General features: G+C 44.1%; 1 protein-coding gene across 1 annotated transcript in view; it reads left to right on the forward strand.

Moving 5' to 3' along the window:
* Positions 1-8,999, forward strand: part of LOC147107721 (type 2 lactosamine alpha-2,3-sialyltransferase-like) — a 126,213-nt gene extending 117,214 nt beyond the window's left edge. The window contains exons 11-12 of the mRNA XM_086006987.1: positions 3,737-3,889; positions 8,240-8,999. Of these exons, the coding sequence (XP_085863113.1) occupies positions 3,737-3,889; positions 8,240-8,329 (243 nt within the window). The 3' untranslated portion in view covers positions 8,330-8,999. The remainder of the gene's footprint in view (positions 1-3,736; positions 3,890-8,239) is intronic.
* The last annotated feature ends 4,794 nt before the right edge of the window (positions 9,000-13,793 follow it).

Raw genomic sequence — 13,793 nt, forward strand, 5'->3', positions numbered from 1 at the left:
TTCTTCACCGAGAGTGGTGAACCTGTGGAATTCTCTACCACAAAAGGCAGTTGAGGCCAATTCATTAAATATATTCAAGAAGGAGTTAGATATATTTCTTAAGGCTAAAGGGATATGGGGAGAAAGCAGGGACAGGGTACTGAATTTGGATGATCAGCCATAATCTCATTAAATGGCGGAGTAGGCTCGAGGGGTCGAGTGGCCTACTCCTGCTCCTATCTTCTATGTTTCTATGTGTGGTGGCCAGAACTGGATGCAATAGTCCAGTTGTGGCCTAACCAGTGCTTTATAAAGGTTCAGCATAACTTCTCTACTTTTGTACTCAATACCTCTATTTATGAAGCCCAAAACCCCATATGCTTTGTTAACCACTCTCTCAATATGTCCTGGCACCTTCAGGGACCTATGCACATTAACTCCCAGCTCCCTCTGTCCCTGCACACTCTTTAAAACTGTGCCATTAAGTGTATATTGCCTCTCCGTTCCATCTGCCAAAATGCATCACCTCACACTTCTCTATTAAATTTCATCTGCCACTTGTCTGCCCATTCTGCTAGCCTTTCTATGTCCTGTTGCAGTCAATGATATCATCATCACTGTTTGCCATACCCCCAAGTTTGGTGTCATCGGCAAATTTAGAAATTCAACTCTGTATTCCAATATCCAGGTCATTATATCAAAAAAAGCAGTGGCCCCAGCACTGACCCTTGGGGAACACCACTGTCTACCGTCTTCCAGTCTGAAAAACAGCCATTTACCACAACTTGCTGTTTTCTGTCCTTAAGCCAATTCCTTATCCAAGCTGCCACTGACCCACCTATTCCATGAGCCTCAATTTTGTTAACCAGCCTTCTATGTGGTCAAACGCCTTCCGAAAATCCATGTAGACAACATCCATTGCATTCCCTTCATCAATCCTCTCTGTTACTTCATCAAAAAATTCAATTAGATTAGTCAAACATGATCTGCCTTTTACAAATCCGTGTTGGCTCTCCTTAATTAGCTTAAACCTCCAAGTGCCTGTTAATGTTTTCCTTGATTATTGTTTCTAAAACTTTGCCCACCACTGATGTTAAACTGACCGGCCTGTAGTTACTAGGATTGTCCTTGCACCCTTTCTTGAATAATAGTGTCACATTTGCCAATTTCCAATTCTCGGGCACCTCCCCTGCATCTAGGGAAGATTGGAAAATTATGGCAAGCCCTTCCGCTATCTCCTCCCCCAATTCCCTTTGCAACCTGCGATGCAAGCCATCTGGACCAGGCGACTTATCCACTTTCAGCATACCCAGTCTTTCTAGTACATCCTGTCTATCAATTTTCACCCCTTCCGTTGCTTCTACCTAGGAACTGTGCAAGAACAGCCTGGGAGTGACTCCTTTTTACTTCCATTCTCCTTGTGGCAAAATGGCTGACCCTGCCTGTTTGATAGCTTCATATACCTGAGACTGGGAAATCCCCTCAACTTCATTGTATGATGTGGTGCTCCAATGTACTGTACAAAGCACTGAGCAGAAAATCATTATCCAACAGCTTTGGCCCCAAATATTTTTGCCATCTGTATTGATAGTTCCTTCTGGTTTCTATTTAATGGAAATTATACTGTTACAAGCCTTTTCCCTGGCACTGACTCATGATATGAGGGCCAATTCCAGAGTTATTAGGCCAATAAATGGCTTGTGCTCCCAGAACGGGGGTACACAAGAGCTGGGAGAGTGGGTGTACTCACCGGAGCTCCTGGCACTTGCATGCAGACTTGCACTAATTGTGTGGCAGCCAGACCTCGCCTGATTCCACAGGGTTGACTAAATGTAACTAAAGCTCCCTGCGCAGTTTTCCTGCGTTCAGCCACCTGTGGAATCTGGAGTGCAGCAGCTCTTAAAGGGCTTCAGCATTTTTGAACGGAGGCAGCATTTCTTATTTTGGCAGGCTCTCTAAGGAGACAGTGGTTGAAAGAGCTTCTGGAACTGTCCCCCTTCTGCAAAGACAGCATGAAAGTTTAATTGGAGGAGGTGTCCCTGAGGAAAGTGGCTATTTTGGGACACGCAGAAATTGTTCAAATAAAGCCAGTGTGCAGCAGTTGCAGTAGGCAGTTTCCCATCGTGCGAATGCTGTCTCCTCAGTGTTTTGCCAATGAGAGTAAATGAGAAAGTCCTTCGGATTGAGGAAATGTGCGAAGGTAAGGACTAATGGGTGTCCATTCAAAGGAATGGGATAGCTGCACTTGTGTGCATCATTGTATAATTCCTGGGCTGCCCACAGATGGGTGATAGTCATCTGCTGTGCCAGTACACCTGCTTCTGGATTTGGAGGAGGAGAGGAATTCCGAGACAGCCAGTTTAAAAAAACAAAAAAAAAAACAAACCTGTGATCAGCACTGCTTATAGCTCCAGGGACGAGTTGTTGGCAACATGAATGCTGCTGTAGGAGGTGCGCACCAAAGGAATACTGAATTGAAGGAAAACAACAACAAGCGGTAGGTTTTAATTTTAAAAAAAAAAAGTGTTCTTGCCCTAAGTCCAGTTAGTCAAGTCAAAGTGGAAGTCTTACTAATTTGGCGACCTGGTTTTAAGTGAAGCTTATCAATGAACAGCTTACGGACTTGCCAGTGCCTGTCTTATGCAGGTGCTCAGTAAGCTGTACTGCAGAACTGTGCAGTGAATCAGGAGTGGTACCAATTTATGTTTGTTTATATAAATTTGTAGTGTGGAATGAGGCCAAAGCATGCACGTAGCACTCAACATTTTAAAAGCTTTTTCCTCTCATGAAATTGGGAGTCCAGCACTGAGTACGCTTAGGCCTACCTTCCTGATACTACAGGCCGTGCCGGGGAGCAGCCCTGACTGCACCGTTGTGGAATTGGTGCTCTGCTTTCCTCTCCAGTTGACATTGATGTTCGAGTCGTCTTTGCCACTTCACAGGGATTCATACAACCAAGTTAGCACTTTAGTACGAGCTGGTCAAGAACTTTGTTTCCTGTCATCTGGTCTCACTTTTCGACTAGGCAATTAAGATAGCAATGCTTGCACAAATAAGATCAACTGAAAACTGGTGTTATTTGTCACAGAAGTGAAGATAAGTTTTATTATTTTAAGTCCTAAGTTTTTCCAAAATAGGACTTCAGAAATATTCAGTTTTTATTTTATGGAGCCTTTCACTTCGCCCCTCCTACTTCATGTCAGGAGGAGCTGTTACTTTGCTGAAGAAAACAGCAAACTGCATGAACCTCACAACCTCCCAAGTATGTCCTAGGCCCCTAAAGAGAGAGAATAATTACTTTATTGGTAAGCCCTCTAAAGTTACTTAAGAGTATAAAAATCAGCTGTATAGAGAACCGATAATATTGTTCAGCTGGTTCCGGTGATGATGACCAAGGGTTAATATTGGACCTACAGCAAGCATTAGATCAGAAAATCAGTTTGGCCCATTCAGTGAAATTTAATGTATGTAAGCATTCTTTTGTGGCATGTTTGTGGTGATTAAGAGGAGTATTTAGTAGATTATTGAAAGAAAGACGACTTATCTGTTTAATGATGGTTCAATTTATCTCTCGGTATTATGTGTCTTGCTGGAGTATATGTTTTTAAATTCAGCACTATTAATAATGACTAGATAAAGCATATTATTTACAGGAGGCCTCACGCTATCTATCAGCTCTGCTCAAATATTTATTTCCTTTTCCTTAGCTTCAATGCCCTTGCAAATACACTTATATTTGACTTCTTGTTTCTGACAGCCACCTCAATATCCAACAACTGGAATCATTGCAATAGCTATGGCACTTACCATGTGTGATAAAGTTCACGTAGCTGGCTTCAAATATGACGTCTATAGTCCTAATAGCACTTTGCATTATTATGGCAATGATACCATGTCCGCTATGAAAAAGGTAAGTCGCTGAATCAAACCCAAGTTCTTTATAGCTGTTGGAAACTCTTTTAAACAGTAGGACTTTTGTACAGGATTTCACATTAAGGAAGCTAAAGGAGAACAGTATATTGCCTACTTTATACCTGCAACTGCTCCAGAAACTCCAGGGATTAGTGCATGTGGTTGGCTGTAAATTAACTGCAGTTAGAGCTGGTACTTGCTTGGCTTCAGTCAGGGATTGCTTTGTCCACACAAGCATGTGTTTTTCTTTTGTAGAATTCCATGCAACAGTTCCACTGAAAACTCCACCTTCTAAATCACTCCCATTTAATACACAGAACAGCCCTCCAATATTTAGTTTTGGTATCAATTTATTTTTATTTCACAACAGTTAATCCGCTTCCTGAGAGATGGTTAGGTTTTTTTGGTAAAGAAAATGAGCTAATACATTGAAAAGGAATGCCTCAAGTATTTTGCATACAATGATTTGCTGTGAAGTGCAGTGACACTTACCATGTAAGCAAACATGAGATGAATGACCAGTTAATTGTTTTTGGTGATGGTTGAGGGAGAATCAAACCCTCGGAGATCAGCTGTGGCTCAGTGCGTAGCACTCTTGCCTCTGAGTCAGAGGTTGTGGGTTCAAGTCCCACTCCAGAAACTTGAGCACATAAAGCTAGGCTAACACTCCCGTGCAGTACTGAGGGAGTGCTTCACTGTTGGAGGTGCCGTCTTTCGGATGAGATGTTAACCTCAGGTCCTGTCTGCTCTCTCAGGTGGACATAAAAGATCCCATGGCTCTATATCAAAGCAGGGCAGTTAATCCCTGGTGTCGTGGCCAATATTTATCCCTCAATCAACATCGCTAAAACGGATTATCTGGTCATTAACACATTGCTGTTTGTGAAAGCTGGCTGTGCGCAAATTGGCTGCCGCTTTTCCTACATTATAATAGTGACTACACTTCAAAAGTACTTCTTTGGCTGAAAAGCGCTTTGGGATGTCCTGAGGTCCTGAAAAGCGCTATATAAATACAAGTCTTTTTATAAACATCCACGCTGTCCACCCACACATAACAGGAGGACCACCCAACAATGCAGCTTGCTTTCAGTACTTGACTGGAGTGCCATCCTTGATAAGTGGAGCTTGCACCCACACCCTTCTGAGCTAGAAGTGAATGTTCTACCAATTTAACCAAGCTGTTATGATTTGGCTGCTCTCCAGATACCTTTTCTTATGGCTAATGTGAAGGATTGGTTCTAAAAGCAAGTCCACACTTTCTATGAATTGAAATATGAGTGTTTGCATGAACTAATCTGAGAATGCTTGGAGTGGACAATAAATCGCTTCTGCTGCTGATCACTTTATTACAGATAATACAAAAGACTTTGTACTCCTAGGCCTAGAAATTGAGTTTTGGCTTAGCCAGGGCTTTAGCGCCGGAAGTTAGTGCCGGCGCTAAGTCCCCCTGCGCGCGCCAAAAATTCAGCAGGGCCGCGCCCAAACGGCTGCCGGCGCTACTGAAGGGTCTTTGCGGCGGTAAATCGGCGCTAATTGCCGTTTCGCGCCGCAATTCCGGCGCTGCGGCACCCGATGCGGTGCGGCAGGCTCGGGAAGTGCAGGCCTCCTCCTTCCCTTAAGGAGGAGCTGCCTGCACCCGATCGCGGCCCGCGAAAATCTTTTAAAAAATGAGCCCGGCACCTCGGACAAGTGCCGGGCTTGCTTCTGTTCCGGGGGGGGGGTGGGAAGTCCGGGGAGGGAGCTGCGGCCGGCGGGAAAGCGGCCGGCCGCCGCGGGGCCTTTAATGCGCCGGCGCAAAGACTCGTAAGACTCTGTTGCCAGAGTCTTAGTTGCGGCTGTCACGGGCGAGGCGGCCGCAACTGAATTTCGGCGCTGGGGCCCGTCGGCATGGCAACCGGGACGCTGCGCACACCGATGACGTCATCGGTGCCGGCGCAGCGCTACCGGTCTACCGCGGCGTAAGGGCCCCAGGCAATTTCGGCGCCGGCGCCAAATGCAGCGCTAGGCCCTCTAGCGCCGCAAAATCGGCGCTAAGGGCACTCAATTTCTAGGCCACAGTCTTTCCACATAATAGAAAACGAAAACTCCTGACAGGCTGTACATAACAGGCTACAAACTACAAATCGGGTTTATTAAGAAGCAACTGCAACACAACAGATTTCACTAGATTACAAAAATATGCACAACCTTACAGATCTGGATTTCCTACCTTCCCTCTGCCAGCTTATAAGATGGGGTAGAAAATAGGAACGGCATGGGCTCCACTGCATCCCTGCCTGTTTTCGCACCTGGAGTTTTTGATGAAAGGAATGGGTGACATTCATGCCTATGTATGAATGGACATATTGAAATGATAGAAATACATTGTATAATGTATTTCCGTCATTTGACCCCAAGCGACACTGCACCCACCATTGCTCTGGCAGCAGAGTGATGAATTAACATAGAACTTGCAGCACAAAAACGGGCCATTCGGCCCAACAGGCTTATGCCGATGTGTATGCTCCACACGAGCCTCCTCCCACCTTCCTTCACCTTACCCTATCAACATATCTTTCTATTCCTTTCTCCCTCATGTATTTGTCTAGCTGCCCCTTAAATACATCTGTGCTATTTGCCTGAACCAGTCGATGTGGTGGCGAGTTCCACATTCTCACCACTCTCTGATTTATTAGTGACTATTTTATGTTTGTGGTTCCTAGTTTTGGACTCTTCCCACATTTAACTTCTAAATCCAGAAAACCTTGGTGCCAGACTCGAGGTTTAGAAAGAATTTTTACAGTTGTACCAGTAGTTCTGAGGCCTGCTGTGGCAAATCTCTGCCCCCATTACTGGCAGAGGCCGGAAAGCCTGCCAAAAATAATTAAATGCCAGAGGCTGGACGATCAGCTTGAATCAGGGGTGCATCTTTGTGGTGGGTCGAAGTTCTACCACATTGAAGATGCGTCCCAGTTCTGCAAAAAACAGAAGACCTGGGCCACAGTTTTTATTCCAAAGCATTTCAAAGTCCTTGAGGTTCTCCACAATGACAGTTAATTTGGATTAGGTTTAGATGTGAAATTGAGTATTGATGGGAGTTTTCCTGCTATCCATGCCTTGTAAGTGGCTGGTGAAACAGAAATCTACGAAAGACTGAAATCACTCCTGCTCCTCCTGGACCCAAAAAGGAAACTCAAATTTTTTACCTTAAATAGCCTTTTCTACCTCCGATCCTCATCTGACTTGTTCACTTGGCGGTAAAACTGCGGTGGCTTCCCTGCTTGGGTCGAAATTAAAATAATGGTCCGGACTAGCTGCATATTTAAAGAAGGACCCCGCCAACTTTAGGCAGGTGTCTTTGCCGCCTGTTTAGAAGAGTGTTACGATCAAAGATAGTGGGATCCAGGTGGGACATCGGCAAGTAAGTCAGCTGGTCAATTTTTACTGCTTGCCAGCTCGGTTTCTGCATGGCTGATGGGGTTTAAATTGACCCCATAGTCTTGTATGATTAGAAACCAGATAAATCTCTAGTCTGACATGCTGATGCTGCTTGATACTGCTGACTAAAAGTAAATGGGTCAATATCAGAAGGCTCTTTTTTTAAATTGGGAGATACTATGAAAACCTACCTTTTTTATATATGAATTAGCAAGAGTTCTCCATATGTTAATAGCAATCCTGCATTCTGTTGGGGTGATGAAGTGGTGTGAACTCCTTGATATGGTGATTAAAGGCTGCTTGTGATGTCTACAGTATAATGGAAAGTGGAAATCATCCCTACTGAAGCTAGTCTTTATTGCTAGATAAAACAAAAATGGGTTAGTATGTGGAATTAGACGTTGGGGGGTCTTGCCCTTTTTATACAGTGCTTGGATGAAATGGAAAACATGCACTGCAAATGTAAATGCGGGTTACTGTCATTCAGTAACTATTTCATTCTGTACAAAGGGTATCTTTCACCAGTGATGAGCTACACAATTTAATAATTGTGAAACGCTTCTGCCCAAGTGAAAGGCTGGACTTCTCTCTCGCTATTCTGTGGTCATATGGGTCTTGCATTGCAAAAGCCAAATGTAGAACAGTGTGTGCTGGTGCCAATCATTAAAGAAGCTGTTTTCTATCAATGCATTACGACTGCCAGATTTCAATAATCTCGCGATAAATCTGCTCTGGGTCACTGGTAAGAAAGAAGTCAAGCCCAGTGACTCAGTGTGATTTCACATCCAAACTACCAGTCATACCCTTACCTAATGTATGTTTTATGAATGAAAGTGTTATTAGAAATAAAATGTGTTTGAATTAGATTTAGTAAGGTGAAATTTCCAAGTATGATTTGAAGACTGTATTAATTGTACTGTTGAATTTGCAGATGCTGTACCATAATGTTACTGCTGAACAAATGCTTTTGAAGAATTTGAAATTATCCAATACAATTTTTGATTTGACTGGAACATTTTGAAGTAAGCTTTGTTGGAATCTTTACAAAGGCTCTCGCATACCAATGTTGCTATGGACTGTTGAGCACAGCCTCCCATGCTGTCTGGCGTTCTACCAATACTGGGGAAACAAACCACTATTTGTTGGACTATTAAAAGATTTAGCACCAGAGAATATGTAAATCCTCCTGCGTGTGGAACAATGGGAGTTGCAATTGCTGCGTGGTACTGAGAGCCAACTTCTAGGACTCGGAGAATAGGCATCGGAAAGTCTATCTGTTGACGGGCATGGACACTATGGTGAAACAGGGGTTTCCACCATTAAAACCTCAAAAATGAACTAGCCAAAAAAAATGGAATTGACCTTCACATCCCTTTTGTTATTTCTGTAGATGGAAAAAAAATCATTTTGTCAGAGTGATTGCTGATTACATCACGCAGAGTGATTTGGATAGTGGTCTGCAGAAGCTGAATTTACATACACCCGCTCAGGGCTGAAGTACAATTAATATTCATTCAGCTCCTTTCACTGTTGGGAACAGAACATTCTCGAAGCTAGTAGCCCAGTGATGTTACTTACAATCACTGTTTAAATGGTAATAAATTAATGTTCAAGTTGATAATTTTCTAATAGTTCGATTTTTAAAATGGGATAAGCTGATGAGAATATTTCAATTAAAGAATATAAAAGTAGCTTTTTGGACTTTCCGAAGGTTTGTTATGGTTCATAATTTGGCTTGGTGACATGGAAGTATCTGTTCAACAATTTTACTGCTACTTGTACAGTTGTGCCATTTCAGTTTGGGTATAGTTATGCAACTTCTTTACCAAGGTAACTATAGATTCACTCTGATCTTAAGATCATGCCAGTTTGGGCATGAGACTTAGAAGCAGCACTGCAGGATTCCATGTTGTTTGAAAATAACATACTGCATTTATTGCTCCTTTAATAGTTCAAAGAACGAAGTCTCATGCTTTCAATTTGTATTAGAATGTTCCAGAAAGAAAATGTGTTTAAAATAAATAAATAAATAAAAATATACTTTATCTCCTGTAACAGAAGCCACAGCCATATTCAGAAATACTTGTCTTTCCCTTTCTCCTCCATCTCCCCCTGGGCAGTGAGTAGCTGAGCTATACAGGTCAGGAAGATCCACGGCTCAATCCCCAGTCTGTGCTGAGTTACTTGATCTTAGCTTAGGTGGTGGTAGGGGTACTATAGAAGGCACCCAGCACTCCTGGGTTAAGAGGCAAATCACCCACGTTTTTTGCGATCGCGGTGGAGAGCAGCCAGAGCCACTGCTCCATAGGCACCAGCCATGCCTGCTCCGAAATGGCGGAACCTAATTTTTGGGGCCCTAATGAGCTTTGTGTATTAATGCTGTGCAGAATTATAGCCCCCTAAGTGTCCCCCCCCCCCCCCGCCCCCCCCCCCTGCCTTCAGTGCCTCGGGCAAGGTATATACATTGACTCTGTGCCCAATAATTTGGAGTTTTGGCACTTTGGGAGCCACAGGCTATTATTGACTCTAACATGTAAGCTTACACAGCAAGAGTGGCCACACGGTCGAGGCATGGGCGAGACCTATGAAAGTACAACTCTGCATGGAATCAATGCCTTCAGAAGAGGAGGAGGAGGGGAGACTATGTTAATTCCCCCCCACCCCCACCCCCCCCACTTTCCATGCATTGACCTTCATATTTCACTAGTTTCATTTGCTTCCAAAACTCCAATGCACTGAGCTTCACAAAAAAAGGTACGTTTTTCATTTTAAAATCATTTGGACTCTTATCAGAGCCATTTTTGTTTTTGGGACTGGTGCCAAGAAAAGCTGCAGATTCTACAGGGAGTTTGTGGCACTAAATCAGAGTTCTCTCTCGTATTTTCACCCACAGTATTTCACTTGTTTTAAAAAAAAACACAAAGTATAGGTGCTAGAATAGGCCTCTACTCTTAAGCTACGAAGAGGCAAGATCAGACAAATTCCAGCTACTGCTTGCTATACAGTGACACCTGCTGGAATGTGTGCATGTGGACAGCAAGTGAGATTTGATCAAGTTTGTTTGAAATGCCGATGACATGCACTCGAGGCTCACACATACAGGACGGAACCTTCAACTTCAACGGAGGCATAAAACAAGGGGTGTTGGATCAGTCTCCCATTATATACACCCCTCAATTTTCCTTTCCATTGAAGTCACATTTTCATGTGTGATCAGTGCATGTTTTCCCCAGAACCTATCAAACTGGGCAATTCTCCTATAGTTGATGAAGGCTGCGTATCATTCAAAGAACATACCAGGTAGGTAATCTATCTCTCTGGCCTATGTCAGCTTAATGCTTCATGGAGAAGTGTCTTTTGACCCACTCTTTACAATTTGTTACATAAGAAATGCATCCAGGTCCTGCTACACCCCAATAATACAGTAAAATAAAGCTCAGCAATTATTGAGAACATGTAGTACTTTGGCTCCAGAGGTGTGAGTTAAGCTTACCAAAAAATACTTTGAAAATTTCATACAAATTTTACTTCTATAATGTAGATTCTAATAGAACAAACTTTCATTTATATAACACCTTTCATGACCTCTGAATGTCCCAAAGTGCTTCACAGCCAATGAAATATTTTTGAAGTTCAGTCATTGTTGTAATGTAGGGAAACATGCCAGTCAATCTGCACACAGCAAGGCCCCCCAAACCACTGAGACAAATAATGCAATTTTAGGTTGAGGGATAAATATTGGTTAGGACACTGGGGAAAACTTCCCTGCTCTTCAAATAGTGCAATGTGATCTTTTACTTTCAGCTGCGAGGGCAGCCAGGCCTCAGTTTAACATCTCATGTGAAAGGCAGCACCTCCAACCTTGCAGCACTCCCTCAGTACTGCACTGCAGTGTCGGGCTATATTTTGTACTAAGTCTCTGTACTGGGGCTTGAACCCACAATCTTATGCCTCAGAGGCAAGATTGCTACCACTGAGCCAAGACTGACACCTAATATTTACTGTAACATGTTTAGAACTTATCTCAATAGACCCTTATGTTCTCTTACAATTTACATGGTCAGTTCACCTCCTTAAAGTGTTACTGCCTTGCAATACAATCTAGCCTATGTGTTCTCCTATAAGTGTTGTTCAACAGTTCATCAATGGCGTTCCCTCCCTCATAAGGTCAGAAGTGGGGATGTTCGCTGATGATTGCAGTGTTCACTGCCATTCACAACTCATAATGAAGCAGTCCGTGCCCACATGCAACAAGACCTGGATGACTTTCAGGCTTGGGCTGATGTGTGGTGCGAATGTTATCTGCCACTTAAGTGCCAGGCAATGACTATCTCCCAAACCTGTGACCTCTACCACCTAGAAGGACAAGGGCAGCAGGTGCATGGAAACACCACCACCTCCAATTTCCCCTCTAAGTCACACACCATCCTGACTTGGAAGTATATAAGAATAATAAGAACATAAGAAATAGGAGCAGGAGTAGGCCATTCAGCCCTTCGAGCCTGCTCCGCCATTCAATGAGATCATGGCTGATCTGCCTCAACTCCATTCACCGGCCCTGTTGCCATATCCCTTGATGCACTTACTAGTCAGAAATCTATCGACTTCTGTTTTGAATATACCCAATGACTGAGCCTCCACAGCCCTCTGGGGTAGAGAATTCCACCACCCTATCAGTCTCAGTCCTGAATGGCCTACCCTTTATATTGAGGCTGTGGCCCCTGGTTCTAGACTCCCCAGCCAAGGGAAACATTCTCCCAGCATCCATACTATTGAGCCCTGTAATAATTTTGTATGCTTCAATGAGATCCCCTCTCATTCTTCTGAATTCAAGAGAATACAGGCCTAATTTACTCAATCTCTTCTCATACGACAGTCCCGCCATCCCAGGAATCAATCTCGTGAACCTTCGTTGCACTCCCTCTGGCAAGTATATCCTTCCTTAGATAAGGAGACCAAAATTGTACACAGTACAACAGGTGTGGTCTCACCAAGGCCCTATATAATTGGAGTAAGACTTCTTTACTCCTGTACTCAAATCCTCTTGTAATGAAGGCCAGCACACTATTTGCCTTCCTAATGGCTTGCTGCACCTGCACATTCACTTTCAGTGACTTGTGTACAAGGACGCCCAGGTCCCTTTGAGCATCTGCATTCCCCAATCTTTCACCATTTAGGAAATACTCTGCCTTTCTGTTTTTTCTACCAAAGTGGATAACTTCACATTTATCCACATTATATTCCATCTGCCATGTTCTCGCCCACTCACTGAGCCTGTCAAGATCCCCTTGAAGCCTCTTCGCAACTGACACTGCCACCTAGCTTTGTATAATCAGCAAATTTGGAAATGTTACATTTAGTCCCATCTTTATATACAGGTAGACTATCCTTTATCCGAAAACCTCGGGACCAGCCGTGTTTCGGTTTTTGGAGAATTGTGGATTTCAGAAGGTGGGTCGGCGGGGGGTCGTGCGCATGACCCCCCGCCGATCCCCCACCGGCCCCGACCCCCCCGCGGACCCCCGCCCGCCCCAACCCCTGCCGACCCCCCCCCCCCGCGGACCCGCGCCGACCCCGACCCCCGCCGACTTACGGTCGGGGTTGGCGGGGGTCGGGGCCGGCGGGGGTCCGCGGGGGGGTCGTGCGCACGACTTACGCTGACGCTCAGCGTAAGTCGGCGGGGGTCGGGGTCGGCGGGGGGTCGTGCGCACGACTGACGCTCAGCGTAAGTCGGCGGGGGTCCGCGGGGGGTCGTGCGCACGACTTACGCTGACCGAAAAAACCTTCGGTTTTTAGAGGGTTTCGGTTTTCGGAAGTCCGGATAAAGGGTAGTCTACCTGTATTGCCGTTCCTTCATCGTCGCTGGGTCAAAATCCTGAACTCCCTAACAGCACTGTGGGAGTACCTTCACCACACGGACTGCAGTGGTTCAAGAAGGCGGCTCACCACCACCTTCTCAAGGGCAACTAGGGATGGGCAATAAATGCTGGCCTTGCCAGCGATGCCCACATCCCATGAACGAATAATAAAAAAAGTTCTGATTCAACTCCATTTTTAATAATAGAATGTTACTTAGTGATTTATACTGACGCACCTTAAAGAACTCCACCTTATTGCTACACTAATCTGCTGCTAAAGCAATCAGGTACTAAGTTCATATTTCTTCTTCACCCTGCCATATTGAAATTTAGTATAATTATTACCTTCATTGTTGAATTTACATATTATAAGCCCCTGTGAGGAGAAAACCTAATAAAGTATTGATAAATTAGGTATTTGCCAGACAATTACATTTTAACATTTTAATATATTTTTTAAGAGTTAATGTTACATTTTGTTTTTCCTAGAAGCAACTTACCACCCTATGAAAAATAGACCGATTATTGTAGGTTAGTGGCTGTGAAAGACCAGCTTATGTTGACCTTCAGCGTAACTCTGTTAAAATGTAAAATGTTTGCAAAGCACACTGATGGACTAAGTGTGAC

This window comes from Somniosus microcephalus, chromosome 14 (genome assembly GCF_052327205.1).
Source record: "Somniosus microcephalus isolate GS21.2 chromosome 14, FLI_Smic_1.0, whole genome shotgun sequence".
NCBI classification, from domain to species: domain Eukaryota; kingdom Metazoa; phylum Chordata; class Chondrichthyes; order Squaliformes; family Somniosidae; genus Somniosus; species Somniosus microcephalus.